We start from the raw sequence: 27,462 nt of genomic DNA, 5'->3' as shown, positions 1-27,462 counted from the left end.
TAGGGACCTCATCCGATTTCCTGTGTTTCCTTAATGGTACTCTTTGCCACACGCGCTTTATCTGCAGTTTTATGCAAACATCAAAACTATATACGTAACACAAATATTCGATACATATGACATATGACTATGAAGAATTGGAGTGCATATACAAGTGTCTGAAAACATTGGAGATGTGACGCTAGTTGTGTTCGTTCTGCTTTTATTGACAGATTACTCAATCTTCAGTGAGGCTGGATGCTCGCTTTATATCGATGTCATATTTGAATAGAAAATACATCCACCCATCCATCCATTATCTTATCATCTCTTTATCTTTTCTTTTTTTTTTCACGTCTCCCTCTGTTGGTCATTGTTGTTCTCATGTACTTTGACTGGTTGTGATTGGGGAATTGTCCCTTTAGTGTAAAAAATAATCTGAAACCTTAAAAGTTTTATTTAATCTTTTTTTTGTGCATCTGAAATGTTAAGCTTTATTTAATCATTGTTATTTTTCACAGCCTCCTCTAACCACATTTTTTTTCTCGTTTTTTAAATATGGTAATCCTTTTTTGAGTCTGTGTAATACATATCCAATCTTGTACCAATCAATCACCAGGAGAATACGTTTAAAATAAATAAAACAAAATAAAAATAAAAAAAAAAATAAAAAAAAAAAAAATAAAAAAAAAATAAAAAAAAAAGGTTTATTTAAAAAAAATCTTACTTGAAATACCATGTGATTAAAATGGAGGCTAACCATTGAGTACCTAGAATAAATTAGATTAACATATATGTTTGTTTGTTTTTTTTGTTAATTGTAAAGACTAGACTCAGACTTCGTGGACAGTGGATACAAACCCTGAATTTCTCTAAATTTCCTGTTCTTGGAAAGCTGCAGGCAGAGAACTTGGTTGCAGCCTGTTGTCGCCCGCCGAAGCGCACTGCGCATGTCCGCTTTGCAGGCAGGCGAGGCGCAGCTGGTATCGAGTGACGCGATTGGTCCGCACTGCAATGACGCAGTTTGGTGGCAGCGAGGGCGGGGCGGGGGGAGCCGAGCACCAGTGTTGGTTGGAAAAGAGGAGGAAGCAGCGAGGATGGCGGAGTCACACCTCTGAAGGTAAAACACTTACGTTATATTATCCGATTTACACTTGACGTTTCACACACATTTCGCCATGTCACGCAAGTTCAGAGATTGTAGCCTGACCAGACTTTTGCTAGAAAGCACGTAACGCCCGAGTGTCATTCACTGTAACCAGTACAAACGCACTCTTTTGTTCAGCTTCGGAATGGCCGCTGTTTTAGGAGTGTTTTCTTTTCTTTCTTTTTTTTTTTTTTTGCCTCCTTTGGCTAACATTCAACACAGCTCGGATGCTGTAGTAAAAGATGAGTCCGCGCCCTCTTTGGCGTCATTGACTCTTGCGCCAAGATGTCGCTTGCTTCCGTGGCTCTTCGTGGTGGGTGTCTACCGACCGACCGATGGCCCTCAGCTGGCCTCAGCGGAGGCTTCGCTCTCGGTCCAAGTCGTGGCTGACGAGCTAGTTCACGTCAAGCCAGCCCGCTCTGCTTGCTTGGGCCTGCGTACCGCTAGCTCCATTCGAGAGCACGATCATGGATAACAGGCAGTGGCGAACACAAGCCGTTTGCCACCTCACCAAATGAGTGGAAGAACGCGAGCTTGTTGAGAAGCATCGAACTGCAGCGGCGTGTTTTGGACTTGTTACATGTCTTGGAATTCAGTTAGCTCGAGTGGCTAACCTGCTCGCTCGCTGACGTTAGCAAGTTAGCAGTCTGCAACAGTGACGTTTGCTGTTGACGTTTAGCTCACTTGCTTGTATTTCCTGTGTTCTTGTCAGTCACACATTCCAGTAGTTTTTCTCAGTATGGGGTTTAAAAATGTTTTGTTTACGAACATCACGTTTCTCAATCCAAGAAGTCAAAACTGTTTGTATTACACGGGATGTTTCACAACAGTCGGTTTGGTTGCCTCAAGCCCACGTAACTCAAATAATGACGTAAACGTCGTTAAGTTGTGTCAGTCATGAGACAACGTACACTCAAGATTGGGTTGCATACATGAGAACTGATTTAAAAAGGTGTCATGACATGCATGACTTGCTACTGATGTATCGTTAATCTGATTCCCAGGATTTGTCATTAGCACAGCAGCCATCCAGAGTTTGAACTGTCGTCTAATCAACTTGTTAAATGGTTGTCTTTATTTTCTCACGCAGTGCAGATTTGCTTTATTTGACTAAAACGCTAATCCTCGAGTATAATGTTTACTCCATGCTGGCATATACAGGGTGTTCCAAAATGGTTGACCCCATTCTAAATGCCCATATCTCGGAAACTATTTGATGGATCTTAATGAAACTAAATACACTTTATGTTGAAGGTCATAAGTTTTATCGGTTAAATTTAGAAAGAAAAGCACAAATATTTGTTGGTTCTATGACAGATTTTCATAAATGTTCAACACCAAGTGGCAGGTTATATTTTGGAATTACAGTCCAAGTGCTTTTTAGGATGTTCAGAACTTCCTTTACTCTGTTTTGTGTAAGCTCGATGTTACACACAAAAACTTGAAACGTTTCTACACAAGCTGTGAAAATTTGAGGTAATCCCAACGAAAATTGTCAAAATTATTGGCCTACTAAATGGGGTCAAACCTTTTGGAACACCCTGTATTTGTTCAGCACACATTAATACAGCACATATATAAATGATTGTTAGGTGATTGTAGATAATTACATTAAAATCCATTTGTAAATCAATATTTTTTTTTCCAATGGATTTAATATAATTTAACCAGAATGTTTCACTGAGAATGTCATTAGCATCCAAGTTAAACAGAACAGCATAATATTAATAATACAAATGTTCAAGTTGAACAAAATAACATTGATACTAATATAAATACATGAAAATGGCTGGTTTAAACTTAATAACAGCACAATTATATACATTTCAAAATGGTAATGAAACACTAATAATAATAGTAGCAGTCATATTTGTTTAATTTTCTTAAAACAAATCAAATGGAAAATTCTCCAGAGCTAATACGTTTATGAAAAACAATTGATACTAAAGTGCATGACCAATTATAATGCCCACAATACTCTTCTCACAAAATCTTCCATTTGTGCTATAATTTGAGTTTTTAGGGCGTGAGTGACACGGTTCGTCATGTTAATTTTGACACATAGACTTGGAAGAAGAGCAGAATTTCATCTTGTACAAGCATATTGATGGATATTTTTCATTGAAACTTATCAACCAATTGGAAAAGGGGTTCCCCAAGCATCAAATGAACTGGAAAGGCTCAATTAGATATGTTGCGAAATAAAGTTTTATTATTTTATTCAAATGTCAAGATGCTCTTTTGACAAGACTTTCTTTGTGTTATTACACACACATGTTCTGCAAAAAGGTCATTTTTCTCTGACACAAAAAACAAACAAACAAAACTAAATTTCTCTGGAATGTATCTTCTGAGTTTCAAAATTCTTGGTGCTTTGTACATTGGTTGTAGCGGTCATTCCAACCATCCTTACTGTAGCATTTTGACAGGCAATCATTTCTGGGAAATCTTGTCCATTGTTGCTAGTACTTTGACAGAATGTGTCCCTCCCCTTTAATTTTTTATTTTTTTTAATTTTTTTTTGAGAGTGAACAAGATGCAACCTGAAGCTTCACTGATTTGTAGGTGCACGTTTGAAAAAACTTCAAACAAATCTCAGTCTTTTTTTTTTACTACAATATTTACCCCCCGCGATAAGTTAACAAAGGAGGGAAATGCAAAAGGTTCTATGCTGACAGTAAAGAAGGCAGTCTAGTATAAAAAATAAAATAAAAAAAATAAAATAACACTGGAAATGCGTGCATACTTTGGACATTGGACTGTCAAATTGTGATGTCAGCATATTATGTGAGCTGTTTGTGCACCTCATTGTAGTCCTGTTTTCAACCAGCATCAAACGATTAAATAACACTCGTGTGTTTTGCCTTTTTTTTTTTTCTTCCTGTTTCTTTGTAACACTTTTTTGCAAAGTGAGGAATAATCTTAGACTGCACCAGAATTTAGTGCAAAGCAAGCACACTCTGCCTCTGTCCAAGTACTTTTGACCAGTGTTATTTCTGTCTTATTGCTACTTGGAGATAATTACCCTGAGACCTGTGAATGGAGAAGTTTTGGGTCCGCTGAGTGCCACCACTGCTTTTATTGGGTAGACTTCTGCTGCCTATTTTTTTCCCCTTGGCTTGATAGGACACTAAGCTGGAGCCGGCATTGACCAGCATTTTGTGAGCAAATTGCTTTTTTTTATGGATATTCAGTGACGATGCCTTTATTTTAGTACGCGCAGTCGTAGCCATGAATGCAGTTGTACATAATACTAATACTAATCATGGCCGTGTTTCCCCCCAGAAAATTTGCTAAACCTGGTGGAATAGAAGCCCACTGGCAGCCCACCACGTTTTTTGAAAAAAATGTTTAAAGTTGACAGGAATTTTAAAAATTATGATTTAGGATTATAAACCATATATTAACAGTACTTAGTTAATCATGGAGTCTTACAAGAGGGCACAATCTTGAAATACCGTTTGAACAATTAACAGACACAAAAAGTAGAATTAAAATAAATAGTATCAATTATTTCATAGTAGTAAACGGCTGATTTATGTGGTGACAGTCTGACTTCATCTATTATTATATTTTTTTCCCCCCCATTTCTGGGCTATTTTCTCCTCAGTTACTTAAAGCTCCTGAACCCAGAAAATTTAATTTCAAATTGCTACTGCCACCTGTGGCCGAAAAATGAAACTGCACATCCTCTTCCTCATATACACAATGCACATATGACGTGATTTCACATTCACAGACAGAGGGTGGGACATTCAAACATGAATCCAGTCTGAGATCTATTGGCCAAAGGCTTGCAGGACAGCCTACGGTGTTACCGTTATAATTACAGGGTTGGCGCTGGGTCATGAAACTTTTTAGCCAATGTGGCTAAACAGTATAAAAATCTCCTAGCGACATTTGAGCATAGCTAGCCACGTTTGTTATTTTGCCACTATCTTACTACGTGCGCCACTCATCCATGCACACGGCAGAGACATTGTAGCCCAACTAACAAACACACAACATTTCTTGGAAGATGGCTTTTGTGTGTGTGTGTGTGTGTGTGTGTGGGGGTGGGGGGGGGGGGGGGGCTGGGGGGGTGTAACTGCACATTGTAGTGGTAGAAATAGGCCAAGTTCTTATAAATAAAAGTGGAAACTGCACCAAATCGCCACAAATGAAAGAAATTAGGGCAGTTATATACTGTTCCTTAGTTGCATCAGCTCATCACCGTTTTAGCCCACACAAAAACAACAACTGGGACACTTGAGTGTGAACAAGTTTCCCGGAATACCTCAGCAATTCTGCACTAATCTGATCTCAGTCTTTGCACGTTTTTTCCTTCCAAAATATTTAATTAATGTATTTACAAAAAAACTCATTCTTTTTACAGGTTATTTTGTGTGTTTTTTTTTGTTTATTTGTTTTGTTTGACTTTCATATTCTCAAGTACACTTTTTTTTTTTTTTTTTTTTTTCCTCCCCACATTCAAGTGTACAGTGTTATTGTTTGTACTGTGCCTAATGTTGTAGTGGCCAAGCTACAATAATAAATGCAAGTGTATTTTAGGAATAAAATCTCCACCTCGTTTTTAAGAACACTTAGGAGCACCCCTATATTTTGCACATGGAATTTTATTAATGCACACAGTAACGTTTTGTCATGATTTCTGTATTATTACGTTGGATTTCTAACACTTCAATTGCAACTGAAGACGGCAATCAATTACGTTACGTAAATCAGTACTGATTTTATATGGGCAAATGTGTGCACTTGACGTGACAAACACATGAACATAATGTAACACTAGATGTTTGGGTAGATGACTGAAATCTGATCTTATTTTGTCACCTGAAATTCCATTTTACAATTTATTTCCTCAAAAGCTGTTCTCTATTATAAGGATGCAGCCAATGATTGGTTGACGTTCCCCCTATGGTAAAAAGGGCATTGGGTTGAGGAGCATTTATAAAAAAAAAAAAAAAAGAACATAGTAATTTGCACTCTTCATCTTGTCTCAATTAATAAAAGCATGAATCTAATAGTAACGTGTAGTTGTGTATCCTGTGTGTAAGGTCAAATCACGTTGACGTCCTCATGCAGGGACACGGAACGTACAACCATAAAAGGAAGTTTCTTGTACAGTTTGGTCTAGTTGACAATGGGAGGATCTGGCATTTCTCATTTTATGTTCATAATTCTTTTAAACACGGACAGGCCTGTAAACGAATCGCAGTGCACATTTGTGATTTCATGTTTGATTTCATGAAGGGTCTGTCAAACTTTGACCTATGTAAGGGGTGCTGTGATTTTCCCTAAAGGTCATAAGACCTCTTATTGTGGGGCGCTCTACTGTATGCTTTGAAGGCCACTCACTTCTAAAGATTAGTCTCAGCAGTGCTAACCTTTTCACTCAGTTCTGATGTTCACTCAAACATGTCTCTCTCTGCTGTGACTTAGCATGTATCAACCAGCTTTAAACACTCAGTGAGACTAAACAGACAAACACCACCATTTTATGTTAAAGATTTAAAGATATAAGACATAAATAGCCCATGTTTCTCTGTGGTACTGTACTGACAATTGGAAATATCTAAATCACAGAATGTAAATGGAGGTGGGGCTGCAGGCATCTGTAATGTCAACAACACCCGCTGGGCTATGTTTCCATAGTGGCAGAAAGTTGGTGAGAGGTTAGGTGCATTTGAATCAACAGATTTGCTTTGACTGGTGTAATACCGTGTAACTTAATTGTTTACTTATTTGTATTTACAGGTACCTCACCAAACCTGTTTTGAAGGCTTTTTGTTTCATCCATTCATTTAACAAAAAATATTGTCCAAATATAGAAGCCGAGTAAGCTTAAGGCCCTAAATTTATGATGTGCAAAGTTGCGACTTACTTGACAAAAACTTGAGCCCATTTGACTTTGACTTGAACTCTATGACTTCACGTCATTTTTAATCGTTAATTGTATAATTAATCCAGTTATTATATAAGTTTTAATAGTGTGCCGTTTTTATGAAAGGTTGTTTTTTGTTATGTGTATCACCAATCTGGCAACCCTGGAAACAGCAGCCACGAGTATGCTCCGGCCACAGACAAGGTCTGAGCTTGAAAACGTTTTGAAGTTCATTGTATTATGTTTTTAGTTTTTACATTTAATAAAATGTCCCAACTTTATTGGAATTGGGGGATTTTATATTTTGTTGTACCTCACGTAAAGGCTGTTCTTAACAAATTTGTCTGTCTGTGTTACTGTCTTAGCTGCCAGTCAACTTTTGTGGTTTTGTTTTCAGTTACGCTGCACACCGGTTTGGTGATACTGAAAACTATCATTAATATTTTCTACTAATACTACTAATCTGTATTATCAAAGACAATTTGAACAGTACAAACCATCAATCATTAATTCATGAACTCTTTCATGTCTGATTTCATCTGTTGGCCATTGAACGCGCAAAATCACTGTAAATTGTTACACAGTATTTTAAAACTGCTAACATGTAAAAATGTTTTTTCTTCAACAGAGGGATTACCAAGACCTTGATGACCCTTTGAGCCTGAAAGAATTCCACAAGTTTTACCTAAAAGTCCTGCGATTGTATGCAGCCTCAATGCTTAAGCATGTGGCCCACGGATGCCACAGTCCAGATTCTTCAACGGATTTTTTACTCACTGGCATTTTAACAAAGGAACAACATTTTTAAAGTGTTGCAAAATCTTCTTTTCCTGAGGAGAATCAGAAGTGTGTGGTCCTGCGCAATGATGTTTTCTTTAAAAGGCTGCTCAACTGTCCGCATCCCTTTTTTCCCGAAGTAACCTGACAAGAAACTCATGAGCAACTCTGTAGGACGCCCGATAACGTCGACATGAGTAGTACTTTAGGCAAAGAAAAAGATTCAAAAGAAAAGGACCCTAAGAGCGGTTCGGGGGGCAAAGAAAGGGAAAAGGAGGGCAAGGCTCTGGCAGGCCTAGGTAAGGATGGGGGCAAAGAAGCCAAGACCAAAGGGAAAGAAACCAAAGAAGGTAAGAAGGACACCAGCAGCTCAACACCGGGTGTTGCCTTCTCAGTTGACAATACGATAAAGCGGCCAAACCCAGCACCAGGTACACGCAAGAAGTCCAGCAACGCCGAAGTGATTAAGGAGCTTAACAAGTGCCGGGAGGAAAATTCCATGAGACTGGATCTCTCCAAACGGTCTATTCACATGTTGCCCACTTCCATCAAGGAGCTGACACAGCTGGCTGAACTCTACCTATACAGCAACAAACTGCAGAGCCTACCATCCGAAGTGGGTTGCCTCTCAGGCCTGCTCACATTGGCCTTGAGCGAGAACTCCTTGACCAGCTTGCCCGACTCACTGGACTCCCTTAAAAAGCTTCGCATGCTTGATCTCCGGCACAACAAGCTGAGGGAGATCCCGCCGGTGGTCTACCGACTGACGTCGCTGGCCACGCTCTACCTGCGCTTCAACCGCATCACCACGGTGGAGAAAGACATCCGGAACCTTTCCAAGCTCACAATGCTCAGCATCCGGGAGAACAAGATCAAGCAGCTTCCCGCAGAAATAGGTGGGTCAAACGTGTGTGTCCTGCTAGGGCTGCTCGATTATGGAAAAAATAACAGTCACGATAGTTTTGGCAGTAATTGAAATCATGATTATTCAAATGATTATTTTTTGGTACAATACAAAAAAAATGTTAGTGCATTTAAAAATATATGTAAAAAAAATAGAAACATAATTATGTAAGTTCCTTTTGCACCAAATATTTATTTATTTATTTATTTATTTATGCTGGCAAAAACTTGAAGTTGGAGTGCACTGTGCAGTAGGATGATCATTTATTTTTTGGTACAAAACAAGAAAATGTTTACACATTTAAAAATATTAAGGCAAATAAAAAAATAGAAACACTGTAATTATGTAAGTTCCTTTTGGACCAAACAGAATTTAGAATTACACATTTATTTATTTATTTATTTATGTTGGCAAAAACTTGAAGCTGGAATGCAGCATACGCACCATGCAATAGGATGATCATTTATTTTTTGGTAAAAACAAGAAAATACATTACAAAAATAAATAAATAAAGAATCTTAAGACAAAATTCTTTCAAACACTATATAATTATGCAAGTTCCTTTTGGATGAAACAAAATGTATTAAATTCGTTTTAAAATTTAAAAAAGGTGAAAACGTATACATACATTTTTTTAAAAAAGTATTGCAATTGAATTTTGATTAATTGCACAGCCTTATTTCCAACTATATTTTTAGATCAAGTCACCTTCATATTTGCTGTGTTGAAGCATTTAGCAGTTGAATTTGTCTTTAAAAAAAATGGCACGTGTTCTTTGTATGGTTTTCCAGGGGAACTTCGCATCCTCATTACTCTGGATGTTGCCCATAATCAGTTGGAGCACTTACCGAAGGAGATTGGGAATTGCACACAAATAACCAACCTAGATTTGCAGCACAATGAGCTCTTAGACCTCCCGGAGACTATAGGTATGCCATTTCCAGTCTGCTTTTTAACGTCTAAATCAGCATTACATCATATGTAATGGTGATTGTGCAAATCTTACGTTTCAGGAAATCTCGCCAGCATAAACCGCTTGGGTCTGAGATATAATAGATTGTCGGCCATCCCCAGATCTTTAGCAAAATGTCGAGAATTGGAAGAGCTAAATCTTGAAAACAACAACATTTCAGTGTTACCAGAGGTAAGGAAAAACTGTACTTTGGTCAACAAAAAGCATGTTACTCCAAATGTTGTTGTTGTTGTTGTTTTTCAATGTAAAATATTTTCAGATATAAATATGGCTGAATAGTGTGTCATGATATAATTTATTATTATTATTATTATTATTATTATCATCATTATTATTATTATCATTAATAATAATAATAATAATAATAATACCAATTTAAGATAATTTTATTATTATGTCGCCCAGCTCTACATAGAAATCACTAAAGCCACACAATTTGGACATGCATGCTTTCTGTTGGACAGTGACACTATAAAAAGGCAATACTGTAATTCTGTTTTGTTGAAACACTCAAGAAATGTCTTTCAAAGTACGTCCAGTTAAAATAAAAGCTGCCTTTGTTTCCTCCAGTTTCTTTCTGCTCATATTTGGCTTCTGTTGTGCCTCTGTTTATTTTTAATCAGGGTCTCCTGTCAAGTTTGGTCAACCTGACCAGCCTGACACTAGCAAGGAACTGCTTCCAGTCGTACCCTGTGGGTGGACCGTCCCAATTCTCAACCATCTACTCGCTCAACATGGAGCACAACCGCATCAACAAGATCCCTTTTGGAATCTTCCTCAAGGCCAAAGTTTTAAGCAAGCTTAACATGAAGGTACATGTTTTGCATTTTCTTTCCCTTCATTTACCCTCGGCATGCCCAGTTTACTGTGCCCATAGTGCCTGACGTCTTTTTCTGTTTTGTAGGTAGATATCTACTGCAATATCTTTTTCTTTTAATTTTTTAAAAGTTTTTCTGCTTTAGAAAGTCGTAAAACATAATGGATTCAGTTGGATGTTCTTGAATAAAAAGAGAGAGCGAGAAAAACCTCACACTCATAGAGATCATCTTGATTTATTCAATTCATAAGTTGTATGAATCTAGTGGAAAGTCCCCCGTCTTGTTTTTTTTTTTGTTTTCAGTATTTTGTGTGGTTTGGCTGCATGTTAAAACAGAGTTACTGTTCTGTCACGCGTCATAAAACTTTATGGAATAACACTTAATCGCAACTACTACTAACTGAATGTATTCTTGACTGTAAAATTCTTCCAAGAAGTGTGACGTATCCTAATTTAAGTAATCCTGATGTGAAGTGTTGCATCAACATAACCTAACACATGTATTTGCATGGTCTTAATGTGTTTTTTTGTTTTTTTTGTATTAGTTTCTAATTGACTCATATTGTTCCCAACCTGTGTCAACAGTAATTCTACTGAAATCTGAATTGGCATTTGAGGAGACATTTTGTACCGGGTGCCATTTGAATTGAAGTCTGTGAGAATTGATTCTGGCGCCAGCTAACACGGTTACTCAAGTGCAAAGCTGTTTCAACAGTACGACTCTTGTATTGACCCTCTGACTTCTAAATGCATGCCCTTGTCTTCCTCAGGACAACCAGTTAACTTCTCTACCGTTGGACTTTGGCACATGGACCAGCATGGTAGAGCTTAACCTGGCGACCAATCAGCTGACGAAGATATCCGAGGATGTGTGCGGCCTGGTGTCTCTCGAGGTGAGCCAGAGCTCCACTTGGTGATTTCAGTTAACTAGTGGAAGAAGGCGCCATGTCAGTAAACCTGCTTGTGGCCTTATTGGAAACTGAATGATTTGAGTGTTAAATATATCAGGTTCAAGTTGGAAGGAAAAGGCGCAATTGGGCCAATTGTTATGTAATAAGGGCCATTAGGACATTGTGAATGATTATTTTAACCCCTACGATAGATATTGCCAAATATGAAAACGTACAACATATACGTGTGAAAACCATCACACATTTCCTTTTCTCGCTCTGGTTTAGTGGTTGCATTGGCTATCAAGATAACCCTTAGAAGTTAGATGAGATCATGTTGAGTTAATTTGCCTCCTGCAATGTGCTGTACATCACAATGTTCAAACGTTAAATGGTGCAGCTCTAAATTCCATATACATTACATTTGACACCTCGTTTTTTGTGTGCTTGTTTGCAGGTGTTAATTTTGTCCAATAATCTTCTGAAGAAGTTACCGCATGGTATCGGCAGCTTGAGAAAGCTTCGGGAGCTTGACTTGGAGGAAAACAAGTTGGAATGTCTCCCCAATGAAATAGCATATCTCAAGGATTTACAGGCGAGTTTTGCAAGCAAGCTGTTGTTTGAGTTGCATCCAAAAAAAAAAAAAAAAGGATTTTCAAGTGAAGTTTTTTTTCTCTAATTTTTAACTTGTGTTACCCTCTAAATTGATTAGAAATTGGTGTTGACAAATAACCAGCTGACAACATTACCCAGAGGCATTGGCCACCTCACCAACTTGACTCATCTGGGTTTGGGAGAGAACCTGCTGCAACATCTCCCCGAGGAGATCGGTAAATTCTTCGTTTTCCTACTTGTGTTTACTAGTTGTCACTCCAGCCAACCTTTTTTTATTTATTTATTTTTTTTTTTTATTTTTTATTTTTTTTTAAACCACCTTATAGATTTCATTCTGACACTCTTTCCTGTTTAATAATTGTTGAGTTCGAGCTCAGCTGGGTTTAATGAGGGAGGAGGGCGACATAGAGTGGTAGTATTGCTCGCTCATGCTGTATGGAGAACCAAAACTGCCCAAATTAAAAATGAATAAATGACTAAATAAATAAATCAATGAATAAAAGTGACAATAAAAAAAGATATAACAATATAATTCAAAAATTAAATACAAAAAATAAATATAAATGGAAATAAAAACATGCATTCCTAAATGAATAAAGAAAAGTAAAAATGAATACAAAAAATAAATATAAATGGAAATAAAAACATGCATTCCTAAATGAATAAAGAAAAGTAAAAATGAATACAAAAATAAATATAATAGCATTAAATATCAATCAATAAATTAAAATGCTGTGCCCCTCACATTTATTTCATGCTGCAGACACTGTCAGCTCGAAATGTTATTCAAATGAGGGGGCGGTCCTGAGCGTGTCTTGGGTTGGACGCTGCTGTTGAATTATATTTTTATATCAGTTTATATTTTCACTTTTAGTTATTTATTTATTTAGTCATTTATTTATTTATTTATTTTTTGACAGTCCTCCATAATTTTGGGCCTACAGCGTTTAAAGATTCAGTATGTAGATTTGGCTGATGAAACATCCTTTTGTCTATTTAGGGTCAGATGATTTTTTTCCCTGAGCAGGTATGTGTTTTGATGTTGTGGATTTTTTTTTATTTTTTTTTATTTATTTTTTTATTTTTTTATGTTTACAAATTTTGTGTGTGCCACCACTCAAAAGAAATGACAGATTAAAGGATCATGTGCATTTTTTTTTATAAGCCGTCTCTTCTAAGGGGAACAAAACTTAATGAAATAAAACAAAAATTGAATTGAAATGAAAAAGCAGACTAAATCGTATGCATTTTTTTAACTGTTATTTTGTAATGCTGTACAATGAACGCTTTTTTGTGGTTTAACAAAACCACAAAAGAACTAAAATGCTCTTGTACAAAATCTGTAACATTCGGGCAATGCAACAAAACAGGAGAATTTATTTGTATGAATAGACGTGTAATAATACACAAAATCCACTGTTCGATTTACAGTACATCTCAGTTTTGTGGTCACAATTTTCGGTTCAGTTTGTTATACAGTACATCAAGTGTTCGGCACATCATTGACATTTTGTATCGTTAGGTTATAAGTGAAAGAATGAGACATTTGACACAATGTGACAGTCTAAGGTTAAAAGTAGGTGAGATCGTGGCTGCAAAAAAAGAAGACATTACTTGTTCCAATATGCTTTAACAAATGGAGCTTTTCATCTACCTTTATTATGCAATGTCACGGGCAGACAGTCAGGGAAGCCCTTCAATATTCCTGGAGGGCTGTCTGGAGTGTATATAGCCTGTTTGACTCATCACTGTAAAGCTGTTTCAACGATACGAGGCGTATAAAAGTCTCCTTAGATGAGCTGACATTCTTAGTCATGCAGTTGCACTTTCATCGATGACTTTGTACTGCTGTCATTGCGATCCTTCCATAGGCACACTGGAGAACCTGGAGGAATTGTACCTCAACGACAACCCCAACCTGCACAGCCTGCCCTTTGAGCTGGCCCTGTGCAGCAAGCTGTCCATTATGAGCATCGAGAACTGTCCCCTCAGCCACCTGCCGCCGCAGATTGTGGCCGGGGGCCCCTCCTTCATCATCCAGTTCCTCAAGATGCAGGGACCTTACCGCGCCATGGTCTGAGGACGCAGCCCGCCCTCACGCCTGCCCGCCCACCCCATTCCGTGTATCATACACTGTAAAGAAGTCAAAGCGGAGGAGATGGACGCAAACGTGACTTTCTCGGCATCCTCGGGCAGACAAAAGGAGACGCGTCGGAGACTCTGCATTGCGCCACTTGATTTTTGGTCATTCTTGGACCCCCGTCACTCGCGCTCATCTTCTCATTCCGAATCGTACAGGAGGAAAATTGTTCCCATCTCTTTGCCAAAAGTGAAGATACAGTACATGAATTTCTATATTGAGTAACTGTGAGCTAAGTGGCAAGTCTTTGAGTCATATAAAGCGTGCTCCCATTGCCAATGTATTTACAGTAATTACAAGCATCTACTATGTGAGCAAGGATACAGCTATATGCAAAAACAAACAAAAGTCTTTGGATGGTCACATTTACTGCTGCTGCCATAATTTAAAGGTGTCATTTTTCTTTTGACATCAACCTCGCTCTCTTGAGATGATTACTTGTGTTCATTTCTTCTTGACCACAGAGAACAAAAGGTCTAATGATGGCGTGTTTATACTTATTTTTGTTCTGTGTTTTTTTTAAACAATTTTTAAAATTCTTTTTTTTTTTTTTTTTTTAAACTGTGCCTATGTTTAGAGTGATCCAGTGGTTCATTTCTAAACACTATTGTCCGTGAGAATACAAAACATAAATTATTTCAAATGTTTTCTTTTTATTACTGCTGTTTTCACTTTTGGTGTTGCTGTTGAATGAATCGATTTCAGTGCTATCATCATTTATGAAATAGGGCAATTGGAGTTTTTTTTTTTTCCCCTCTTTTTAAGAATTAGCAGCAGTAGTTGTCAAATGTAAGGCTAGTAATGTATACATATGAGAAATACCAATCCAAAAAAAAAAGCAAGTTGAACTTTTTTTTTTTTTTCAGTGTGGGTGGTACTGTGTGACTCCACCCCCATCTGTTGTCATGTGATTTAAAAAGAAACCGGTGATGGGATAAATGATAGGCAATGTTTTTATATAATGTATACAAATCCTGGTTGTTGCCCTGAGTGCAATTTTAGTTTTGTTTACTTGTTTGATATTCTCGTCAGTGTTGGGCTGCATAGCTGTCATCCACTTGATCATTGACCAACATATCAAACATTTTTCAAGGACTTCACTTGGCGAGTGTATCAGAGCCTCAAAAAAAAAAAAAAAAGGTTTGATAAAATATTGGCAGGTAATCCCTTGACACCTTTTATATTATCTTTAATTTGTCTCGTAAAAAACAAAACAAACAAAAAAAATTCCCGTCTAATTTAATTTGTTTTTATGATATTTTGTCCCACACTGTCCCAGTAATGCTGCTGCTCTTATGCACTTTTTTGGAATAAAAACATTGGCACCCTCTGTTTAACACAAACGCAGTAGCCTCTCATCGGTTATTTTTCAATGGGGGCATTTTCTTTCTTTAAGATGTAATTGATCTATAAGTTGATCTTGAAGTTTGCATCACTTGGAAATAATTGAGTTTTGCAGGCTTATAGCAAGAATTGACTTTTTTTTTTGGAGGATGTTTTATCCTGTCAATGTTAAAAGGAGTAAAAGTTTGCATATCCTGCTTCTTTCTTCATGGCAAGTGAAATGACTTGTTCTGCTCAGCGTTTTTATTTTATATCATTGAATGTTCTTTTTCTAAATATGTGTATTCACTTAGTATTATTTCAAGTGACTGTACATTAAAAAATGCCAACAATGGTAATCAAACCTAATAATTTTGTGCATGTGTTGTTACATCCTATAGCACCACACCCACGAATATTGAACCCAGCTGCAATGTGTGGTTGTACATTTTTCCCTTCTGCGGGAGCATCCTCATCGTGTGTTTTACAATCTGTGGTCTTGTTTCCTCAAAAGGCACCCATGTCGGGAAAGTGATGCGCCACTGCCACAAAGCGTGTGAGGTGAGGAAATAATACTTCATTTGAAGCATAGGCTACTTTTTCTTGCACTCCGAATTTTGCCAGATTCAGGGCACTCCAATACAAGTGTGTGTCCTCGATATGAAGTCAATGTGAAAAATGCCCTCAAGTGCTATAAAGTGAGACGGCTGTTAGATTTACGGCTTCCAAGTTGCCCAATTCTACATTACGGCTCTGGTTGTTGCCTGGGTGTGAACGTGCAGAGAGAACGTGTGAAGTGAGACAAACAAAAGGACTTTTCAACCACTGCGCGTTCATCACATCCCCTAATTAGTAGTTTATATAATTCACTTGGAGGACTGCACTGTTGAGGATGATGAACAGAGAGCATTGCAGACTATTTGTTCTTGTTCTGCTATTTCGGAATGCAGGCATACTGGAGAGTTGACAGATATATATATATATATATTTTTTTTTAAGTGTGCATATGAGAAGCAGGCTTCTCGCTTACGGATCACTTCAGTTTTAGTGGCCATCTGGTATGTCTGCAAACGTTCCAGTTTTCTATGTCAATGCATTGTGTAATCATATTGCTAATCCTTGTTATATACATTGACAGGCTGACTTACTAGTCTTTTTTTTTTTTTTTTTCTTGTTATGCTTTTCATTGAGTTGACAAACATGTTGCCTGTTTTTCCTTTTCCCCTGTAATGTTTTGTTTTCACTCAATCCATCCAGCATGTTTTTTTTTTTTTTTTTTTTTTTTTTTTTTTTTATCCCACCCCATACCATCCCTAATTGAGGTCACAGGTGAGCTGGAACCTATCAGCTAACAAACAGTAGGGCACATACTGACTTTCAAGTAACTCTTAGGATTTTGTTGGACACCATGATGTGCCTGTTATGATGTATCGTGTATGCAGGTCATTGTGTTATGATGTTGATGTGATCAGTTTCTATACAGCTGCTTAAGATGAAAATGTTTGATGACGATGTATCAGCCATTCTTAGTTTTTATGCAAATTTCCCTTATGATGGAAGTTGTCATTTGAGTCACTCTTATTTGGGTATACAGGCCGTTGAGTGCATTGGCCTAACTAGAGTTAGTATACACTTGTCAGGTTTATTAGCCGAAAGCCAGCTCAAGATTTAGCCAGCCCTGCTCTCTGGTGTTACTTTGTATTTTTGTTAAAGACTCTTTCCCAACTCCCCTGTCTTGTCTGAGTTTGGGTCCAAATTCTACACTTTACGTGACATTTACATTCACATTCTCACCTTAGGCAATCTAGAGTCTTAAATGACACTTAAATTAAGAATTTCGGAGAAAGATGGATTATGCAGAGAAATTCCACACAAGCGAGGTGAGAAACTATGCAGGAAGACTAGTCAAGATTCGAATGTCAGAGCTGAGGTGGACTAGCTAAACTCTGGTCCGCAATTAAGACTAGATGGGCAAGTCCAAAGTGACTCACGCTGACTTGATCATCATAATCCCAGATGGAAAAGTGGCAAATTTAATTTTTTATGTACTTTTGAACTTGGCATTCCTTCATAGGACTGATGAGCCTTGTAGAACGCTCACACAGGAGCTCATATGTGTTATGATGAATTTGCTGAAACTGTAACCCCAGGTTCATACTGACCAATGGTCCCTTCCCAATATAATTTATCATTACAGATGGCAGTGGAGCAGCCGAGTGAATGATCTTTTTTTTATTTTATTTTATTTTAACAAGGCCTTAGCTCGTAACCAGCACGTCAGCAGCATTACAGAGTAGAGCCAAAACTGCCGTTTGATTGCATTTTAGAAGCACAAGAAGAAATACTGGCCTCACGAGTCCTGTGCTGCACAATGCAGCTGCACTTTTTCCCCAACATGCCTTGAGGTCAGCAGAGGGGGAAAAAAATAACCATATGTCCCCTTCACAACATCCAGTGTGAGTTTCTTACAGCATGACATGTTCCCAAACCTGTGGGGAAAGCAGCATGGGCCCTCGTCTTACAATTTTAAAATGTATGGTTAGATCTTCTTTATAGATCAGCACATACAAGAAATTTCATGTAAGCTGCCTTTGCAAATAGTCAGATTTCTGTAAAAGTAAAAAAAAATCAATTTGGGAGCTATTTGATTTGGCCGATTTTATTATTATTATTATTATTATTATTATTATTATTATTATTATTATTATGCATAATCATGTGCTAAGTTAGTGGAAAACGCACAACATCATACAATATTTCAATCATTAAGATATAATGAGACAGAAATTGATGTATTGATACTTGAAGAAAAACATCAAGGCAGACATCACCATATACCGGTAACTGAAAAAAGAAACAATGATTGCAAATTTAACATACAAAAACAAACCATCAAAAAAAAAAAAGAAAACCTAAAACGAACCTTGAATGATTGACTACAACAATAGACCTTTAAACATTTTAGTATACTTTAGGTTAATCCGTAAATTTCACCGAAAAGACATACAGTATAGACTACAGAGACATAGTTGTGAATGAGGTAATCATACTGCAAAGTGGAATAAGACTCAGAAATGCTATAAAAAGAAATATTACATGTGTACCACCTAACAGTATATATTCAGCAATGATTAAAAAAAAAAAAAAAAAAAAAGTGACATGATTTAGGTAAAACCACAATCTAATGTTTACACAAAATATTTACATGTCCTGTCCTGTGAGGTGAATTCGTGCCCCTGTACAACAGTACCCCCTGCTGGTTAATTTTACAACTCATTAAAAAAAATAAAAATAAAAAATACAGATTGCTGATGGAGGATGACGCTGCCTGGAAGGCTCTTGGAGGAGACGACAGATGTCACTGTATCACTTCATCTGTGCCTCCGTGCATCAAGCAGCGTCACAGGACACCAATGTTCAGCCCAAAATAGTGACTGCACTTCAGCTGTCCATAGCACATACTACATTAAATGCAAAATGCAGGTGTAGAATAGAATAGAATAGAATAGAATAGAATAGAATAGAATAGAATAGAATAGAATACAAAAGTCAGTGCAAAAAAATCAAATATATATATATATATAAATATATATATATATATATATATATATATATATATATATATATATATATATATATATATATATATATATATATATATATATATATATATATATACATTGCTGCTGCTGTCAATCCCAGCTGTCTTTGGTTGTGAGATTTGAACCTGTGAGAGCGAAATGCTAACCATTAGGAACCCATGCGAAACTAACTAAATACAGCTACAGTATGTAAAACAATATTCCCTGCATGTCATTGAGTGCTTTACAGCCCATTATGCCGCCTGTCACTGAACTGTCATGGTCAGGTGCATACAGTATATCTTAGGCACACACCGCTGCATTGTGTGACTATTTCCCCCACCCAAGTCAAATGATGTGACTTTAATTTTCTCAGTGAGCGCATAAAGACTGGATTTGGAATGAAACATTTTCCCTTTGAAAGAGATAACAGCGTGCTATCATGAAGTACGAGAAAACTAACTGGAAATATATTAAACATGTATTGGTGACTATTTATACATGTCCTGAAACAACATGTTGCAATAGCAATATGTTTCAGTTCGGTGCCAATTTTGTAAACAAACACTCCCACTTTCCAAATAATATCCAGCGCAAGACCTGTAAAATGATTGTGTTCGATCTTTCACGTTTCACTGTCTGGACTCAGCCACATAAAACCAACTTCACTTTATCGTCTGACAAATATTGGATGCAGTTTAGTGCAGAGGAGTTAACTCTTGGAGCGAAGCTGACCACATTAATGAGTAATGTAGTTCTCCCTCAGTTTCTCAAAAAGTTTCATTTCCCATCTTATGACCCTGGGGGGATTTAGAGTGTGGAACTTGGTGGCAATAAGCGCTCCACTTGCAGTGTGGGAGTTTGTGGAAATAATGGTTGTCTCCATCTGGTTGTCATTTCAGCTAGGTGAGGAGGGAATGTGTCGCCCACAAAATCGCTCACAGATCAGATTTTTACTGTATTTGCTGGCCAATAATAAAGTGGACCAACGTACTTCAGTAGTTAAACATACTTATAAACACATGGATGGATGGATGGATGGATATATTTTAGTGTTGTAGCGTGTAGCTCAAAGTCAAAGGTCAGTCTTATAGTGCACAACCAAACCATAGCGCTCTAGTAGAAAAGCTAAGCTAGCTAGTAGCTAGCTTGTCTCCACGAACATAAATCTTCTCGTCATTGTCTAGCTAGCTAACTAGCGCGCAACATTGGCTACCTAGCTAACGACAATAAGAAGATTTAACCCCAAATAATTTCTGATAATTTGTTATTTCAAGAGTGTGTATGAAACTGGTAAATATTTTCATTAGCAGTACTCAAGAACTAGATCTCAGTGTCAAAAAGGTTGGTGAGCCCAAAATGTTATTGATTGTCAATCAGGCTCATGCTTTATTTTATAACAATGTTTGCTGTCTGTCTTTGATGGCAATACATTCTTGTGTGTTTTAGAACCCTAGTCAATATTGTAGCTCGTATGTTTTTCTGCTTTTTTTTTTTTTTTTTGCTATGGTTTTGACACATTACACAAATTGTAATAAGGTTGACTGGCAAAGGCAAATATTTCAGTTTTGAATATTTGCCTCGTCACGGCTGGCTTAGTTTATCTCTCGTCTCCGGGAGATCCGCGATAGTAAAACCTGATGGGCAGAAGTCTTTCGTGTCAAGGCAGCACGATTCCTGTTTACATTGTAGTGATGATTGACGGCTTCCGCGTGCCTGTAACACTTGTCAAGAAGTGAAGTGAGTATCGCTCAAGTTTCTCTCAAAATGACACGAATGAGATGAGCTCAGCGTTTGTGTCGTGTGTTACACTTGTCACAAATGGAAGGTGGAAGTCTCAAGCTTAATGACAAAATGTTGGAGGTGATGCATCCACGCATGCACATGCGAGGCCCTGACTGCTGCTAGGCAACCAGCTGCACACTGCAAAAAATGCAAAAAACAAAGCGCTATGTAGCTTACTTTCAGAAGTCCTTACATTTTGGGTCACCGATGAGCTAGATCTGTTCTCAGACGTCTTGACTCATCACATTCATTATGAAGACTTAAATGTGAGATTTACATTATTTAGTGTAATTTAGTAATAGCACAATTGCCACATTGTAAAGCGCACATACATAATTAACTAGAGCAGGGTTTTCCTCAAAATAAAAACCCATTTATTGCTGTAAAAGTGACTTTTTAAATATTTGTATTTGTACTCACTCAAGGGGAAATTAAAGTTATGCTCTGTTGGATGTTTTGTTGGACTTTGAGACAAGGCATGCAATGATACATGTCACATGAAAGCACCACTTGAGCTGGTGTCTTGCTCAAGGGCACTTTGACAGTAGTCTGCAAGCAGACTCGCATCTCTCCAATCAGTTATTGCTATTTTTACCTTTCTGGAATTGAGTCCGTCCTCCCTCCGTCTCCAAAGTCCAAGATCATGTAATGTTATTAACTCAATTATTAATACAGGAATAGTATCAATAAAAAGTCATATGGACATTGACTTCTTTTACTAGACCTACACACTATGACCGACATTTTTCCAAGAAATCTGACTTACTTGCACATTGATGTAATGTTAATAAATTGAAAAAAAAAGTTGAAAACAATAACAAGACATTTGCCACCGGTTAGCTTGCACTTTTAATCAACCACTTGGCAAACCAAAAACATTCACATGCGGCCTCGACACATTCAGTCTCTTTACTTTCAACCAACAATTGAATGTGCCAACCTTAACTCCGTCCGTAATACCGAATTTTTCAAACACCATAGAAATTATGCATTATGAAGGCTGGCACAAATAAGGCTGGCATTTTGATTTAGACCCGCCAGTCCAGCCCGATTCCTGACCACCCTTGGCTACCATGTAGCTCTACCACTGATGTTTATTGGTTCAGTTTGCACTCTAAATTTTAAATGGATGAATGAGCTGCTCCTTCTAAATTGCGGGCTAGTCTCTCGGGGTAAAATGGAGGAAAATAATAATTGAATAACACCACATCGGTCCCAAAGACACCGGCCCACCGGGCATCTGCCCTGTATGCCAGATGGCCAGTCCAGCCCTGCTCCTTGTGCAGCCTATAAACTGCTGGGTCAAAAACAAAATGGAATAAAAAAAAAAAAAAAGGAAAACAAAAGAGGTTGCATGGGTGAATTTAACCCAACAGCTAATTTTTAGGTGTTGTTTTGTAAAAAAAAAAAAAAAAAAAAGAAAAAAAAGAAAGAAAGAAAGAAAAATTAATTGACCCAAATAGGAGTTCAGTCCAATTTTTGACCATTTTTTGTTGTTGTTGTTTTGGTTGTGATTTAAGAGTGTAACATCTCCACATATTTGTCGCAGATTAAATTAAATTTAATTTAATTTCCAATCCATTTTTTTGGGAAGGTGGGTACCCGGGGGGCCCACCCCACGACACCAGTATGACCGCACATACTAGAAATCGCCACTGGCTGCCCCATATACATACGATATATTGTACCCATAACCCCTACAAATTCCTGCTCACAAGATGATCAAACCAAAGATCATAATTCCATATTCCATATTCGTCTATCAATTCGTATGTAATAGACCTAATATTAACATGATGATGCATTTATTCCTTTACTGTGTTTGTTTTCGCTGTCATAACAGCACTCTGAGTCAAATCACAACTACAATGTGGCCCATGGGGGGAAAAAAAAACCCCGCTGGATTGTGCTCAACTTGTGGCTCCATTAATGCCATTACTTATACACCTGCGTTTACCCTATTCTTCGTGGCCGCGCTGGAAAAGCTAAACACAACACAAAACAAAAACCTCTCCACACTCGCAGCTGCTCTTTTTTTTGGCGTTGGCACGCGTCGACGCGCCCGCATGTTGCTTGGAGCTGCACGGCGGTCAGCGGGTCACTTCTTACAGCGTGCGGGCTATAAAGCGAGGGAGTGGCGCCCGGCTAAGCGCACTTGGAGAACAACAAGCCCCCAGCACACACCGCGACTCGGCAGCGGCGGCTTCATAAGAACATGATGAGCGCTTTATCACTTCCACCGATGCTGGGAGCGAGTACGTGCCGCACGGCCGTGGAAGGCGGTCCGGCCAGGGAAGACTTGGAATCAGACTCGCGGATGGATCTTCTTTGCTTCCTGATGATCCGCTTCAAGAAGTTACACGCCGGCAGGTGTTAATGTCACTCGATCACCGGGAGGGTCACTGCTGCCTCAGGTAACATTGTTTGCACTTTATGTGCGCTTTTTTGACGTCATAGTTTTACAACATATAGATATATAGTCCTAAGAAATAGCATAATATTTATATTATTGTATTTATATTTATAGAGTGAACACTGTGAAGAAAAATGGCAAATTTCCAGAATCTACAGAGTGCCTAACAACAAAGACAAAAGACAATAAATAGTTAAAAAAAATAGTTTGAATGTGATTTATTAAGTCATTAATGTTGAATATGTAAAAAACAACAACAACTGAATGTTGACGCTAGTCTGCTTCCTGAGTGCTGTCGAGGTTCCCTTGACCAAGGCATTGACTCCCTCACAATTCAATTAGGCACACCTCTTTTCATTATTGGAAAGGAAGGGGGGTGCCCTTGCCTCGACAATTCTCTGTGCACGTGTGTAACAAAAACTAATGATGATGACATGTCAGTTAATATCAACAAAAACTGATCGTGTTCTCCTTGCTTCACATTTTCAGATGGACATAACTCCTTCTCAGTGCACCATGTCCCCAAAGGACTGATTCATTTCCTCTCGGTCCCATGTCGAGCGTCTAGCTGCGTGCGTCCTTGCGGATGATATTTGCCAAGCCGGCATCAATCGCACGGGAAGCGGGACAATCTGCCTCCATGGGGTTCGACAACGACACCAACCAGACGCTCCCCGGGGTGAGCCCGCTGAGCCTGCACGTCTCGCTGCCGCTCTCGGCGCTGGTGAGCGTCATCATCCTGCTCACCGTGTTTGGAAACGTACTGGTGGTCATCGCCGTGTTTACAAGCCGGGCTCTGAGGGCGCCGCAGAACCTATTCCTGGTGTCTCTGGCGTCGGCGGACATTTTAGTGGCCACCCTGGTGATGCCCTTCTCCTTGGCCAATGAGATCATGGGATATTGGTACTTTGGGGAGGTTTGGTGCGAGATCTATCTGGCCCTAGATGTACTTTTCTGCACCGCCTCCATCGCACACCTGTGCGCGATCAGTCTGGACCGCTACTGGTCCATCACGCAGGCCATCGAGTACAACCTGAAGAGGACGCCACGCCGCATCAAGTGCATCATCTTCATCGTTTGGATCATCGCGGCCGTTATCTCCTTCCCGCCGCTCATCACCATGGAGAAGGAAAACAGCGAGGCGGACCCCGTTTGCAAGATCAACAACGAAAAGTGGTACGTCATCTCCTCCTGCATCGGCTCCTTCTTCCTCCCCTGCGTCATCATGGTGCTGGTCTACGTCAGGATCTACCAGATCGCCAAAAAGAGGACTCGGGCGCCCCCGGGGGACCGGAGGCGTAAAGACAAGTCCAACGCCGTCGCGACCACCAACCAGAAGGAGAACAACGGGGTGGGCGCAGGCGAGGCCGAGAAGCTGAAGGAGCACGAGGACATCGAGCTGAAGGAAGGAGTCGCGGGCAAAGAAGGCGAGGTCAACGGTGTGGACATTGACGAGTCGTCCTCTTCTGACCACAAAGTCAACAACCCATGCTCGATGAAGAAGAAAGCCGCCAAGGGTAGAGGTAAAATCAAGCCCGGAGACGGCGAGATGCAGAAGAAGAGCTCCAAAGGAAGCCGCTGGAAGGGCCGGCAGAACCGAGAGAAACGCTTCACCTTCGTCCTGGCGGTGGTCATCGGCGTCTTCGTCGTCTGCTGGTTCCCTTTCTTCTTTACGTACATGCTCATGACGCTGTGCAAGTCGTGCCCCGTCCCCGACACCCTCTTCAAGTTCTTCTTCTGGTTCGGCTATTGCAACAGCGCGCTGAATCCGATCATCTACACCATCTTCAACAATGACTTCCGCAGGTCCTTCAAGAAGATACTTTGTAAGAGAGACGCTAGACGATACGGATGATGGACTGCGGCTCTTCTAAATACATTTTGGGGACATTTTCTGCACATTAGCTAATGTGATAAATGCGAAAATATGCTCCTGGTGTGACTGCTTGGAGAGCAGTGGCGTAGCGTTGGTAGGCAGCGTTCAGCTAAATATATCTGCCCTGAGGCGTGGCTCACCGCCACCAATCCAGTTTGACCCTTTTGGGCCACCGTAATTGAAGCTCACGTTCGGGAAGTCAGTTAGCTAAAAACATTTTCCATTTCACCGGAGCAACCCCCTTCGTTCCCGGCTGTTTTACTGGATTTTGACTCATTTTTCAAGGCCTACAGAATATTGTGTTCGAGTGCTATAAATAATATGTAACATACCAAATGATTAGTCTCTTCTTTCATCAGGGTGAAAAAAAAGTATGTTTCTGTCTGTTTTCATTTTACAGCAATTGCCATTAGAATATAGCTAAGTTTCATCATTATTGGCCCTGGTTGCTCTCTTATACTCTTCTGCCACCTGCTGGCAGTTTTTGTAATAACTAACATTGCTTCAACCGTTCTTTGCAGTAGAGAGGCTGCATCAAAACCTTCTGTATGCTCTAGCATACGTTTTAAAAAACACGTATAAATACGTCTTTGGGACAATTAAAACATTTAAAATAGAACATATTTATAAGTTTTTTGGAGCAAACTAATTAATAATATTGTTGTAATTGTTCAAAATTTCCTTTCAAACTCTGATTTGAACTCAACATTCGCTAGCGCCGGAGACGTTCATCTCTCAGTGGGATACGGGAGAGAAATTTTGATAATTGTTTCTATGAGAAGAATACAAAAAACAAAAATGTGTCTGAAGATGGCTCAAGTTTTGATCGTTTTGTTCAACAGATAGATTTTACAGAAAAAAAATCTAATTCAAGTATCAAAAAAAGTTATTGGAACAATCTTTAATTTAATTTAATATAATTTAATTTAATTTAATATTAATTCTAAAATTTTAATCAAGCAAATATCTTAAAAATATTGTAGAAAATAATTGAAAAATAAAATAATCATGATTAATTACAGGAAATTTGCGATTAACTAATTAAATTTAACTGCTTGATAGCGGATGGATGGATGGATGGATGGATGGATGGATGGATGGATGGATGGATGGATGGATGGATGGATGGATGCTTGATAGCGCTAATATTTTTCTTTTCTTCTTTTTTTTTTTTTCCAAATATTGCCCTCTACATTACCTGAGGAGGCCACACCCCTAATCCCCCCTCATCCTCCACGTTACGCCACTGCTGGAGAAGCTTTTGCAAACCGAGCTTGACATGCACCATTAACTTGATACCTGTTTCTTTGAAAAGCAACTTCCACAACAGCTTCAGCACACAGTTCAATAACACACGGGGAGCGCCCAGCATTACGTTTATTGTAAATGTCATTTTTATTATTGTTTTTTATAAAGACATCTAATTCAATGGCATTGTTTTATTTTGCTATAATTTGCTGTCGAAAACCCGTCTGAATATTACTATGAATACTGTATTGTGCCATTTTGTACGATATGAAAACTGTCTGGTGTTGATGATGGTGATCAAAATCTTCGGCAAATGGGGGCATTTGAATAAAAACCATTCCCTGAAACTGTTTGTATGCTGCATATTAAATTTGGTGATGTCATCTCGCATCAACGATGAACACACGCGGACAGTCTGAATTTCTGATGCGACAGAAATCTGGAAATGAAAGCTAGACTCTTATCTCAATCATGTGGTGAAGACGACGTCCCTTTTAATGAATGAATGTAAATTAGCGACCATGAGTGACCTTTCCACCCAAATCTAAGAGAAAAAAGTAAACCACCAGTGAGTCTGACCTTTCCAGGCAATTAAAAAGGAGCCTTTTTAATGAGACCGAATTCAACATGTGTAAATATTCTCTGGGCCTGAATTAATCATGTCTGGGATTAGATCGAGCTTGTTTTGTCTCATATTGCTGATTCTCCACAGTAAATAACGTTTCTCATTATCTGGGACGCTTCAGGGTTTCGAGCTAATGAATCCGGTGTGCGTGAGGAATACAGCACCGTCAAGCAAGAAATCACAGAGGTAATGCTTCATTTTCACTTTTGTGTTGTGGCGCATGTGTCGTAAAGTAACAAGCTCGTCAAACCAGAATGTCTCCTGCTTTTCGCACCTCGCTCTGTCAAGCATAAAGAGACGGGTGCTGGGTAAAACAAAAGAAGGAGAATTCCGCTTTTCCCAGCAGAGGGAGTGTAAGTAAAAGTCTTGCCGTCTGCCAGGCGCAGGATTTTTTAACAAGGCCCTGCTCAGGAAGATCAACGGTGCTCTGAGAGTTTTCTCTGCTAATCCGTCGAGTGGCTGCTGCATGCGGGAGTGTCTTGCTG

General features: G+C 38.8%; 2 protein-coding genes across 2 annotated transcripts; both read left to right on the top strand.

The window, feature by feature from the left end:
* Positions 1-1,023: 1,023 nt before the first annotated feature.
* On the top strand, positions 1,024-15,821 carry shoc2 (SHOC2 leucine rich repeat scaffold protein). Its single transcript, XM_077524896.1, has 9 exons — positions 1,024-1,099; positions 7,639-8,683; positions 9,483-9,620; positions 9,705-9,835; positions 10,288-10,476; positions 11,252-11,374; positions 11,829-11,966; positions 12,084-12,201; positions 13,858-15,821. Exons 2-9 carry the CDS (start codon positions 7,981-7,983, stop codon positions 14,064-14,066), a joined length of 1,749 nt encoding a protein of 582 aa, XP_077381022.1. The 5' UTR covers positions 1,024-1,099; positions 7,639-7,980; the 3' UTR covers positions 14,067-15,821.
* A 6,963-nt stretch (positions 15,822-22,784) lies between these two features.
* Positions 22,785-26,766, top strand: adra2a (adrenoceptor alpha 2A). The gene is made up of 2 exons (XM_077525385.1): positions 22,785-23,229; positions 23,718-26,766. The coding sequence occupies exon 2, from the start codon at positions 23,815-23,817 to the stop codon at positions 25,081-25,083; it is 1,269 nt and encodes a 422-aa protein (XP_077381511.1). The 5' UTR covers positions 22,785-23,229; positions 23,718-23,814; the 3' UTR covers positions 25,084-26,766.
* The last annotated feature ends 696 nt before the right edge of the window (positions 26,767-27,462 follow it).

The sequence above is a fragment of the Festucalex cinctus genome, chromosome 6 (assembly GCF_051991245.1).
Source record: "Festucalex cinctus isolate MCC-2025b chromosome 6, RoL_Fcin_1.0, whole genome shotgun sequence".
Lineage (NCBI taxonomy): Eukaryota > Metazoa > Chordata > Actinopteri > Syngnathiformes > Syngnathidae > Festucalex > Festucalex cinctus.
The sequence above is the reverse complement of the archived record's forward strand: the minus strand, read 5'-3'. Positions and strand labels throughout refer to the sequence as shown.

Excerpts from the sequence above, each read along its gene's own strand:
- shoc2 (XM_077524896.1), top strand. The coding sequence starts at position 7,981 with ATGAGTAGTACTTTAGGCAAAGAAAAAGATTCAAAAGAAAAGGACCCT. Across the intron at positions 11,967-12,083 it reads CATATCTCAAGGATTTACAG|AAATTGGTGTTGACAAATAA; the intron begins GCGAGTTTTGCA and ends TAAATTGATTAG. Across the intron at positions 12,202-13,857 it reads ACATCTCCCCGAGGAGATCG|GCACACTGGAGAACCTGGAG; the intron begins GTAAATTCTTCG and ends ATCCTTCCATAG.
- adra2a (XM_077525385.1), top strand. The coding sequence starts at position 23,815 with ATGATATTTGCCAAGCCGGCATCAATCGCACGGGAAGCGGGACAATCT.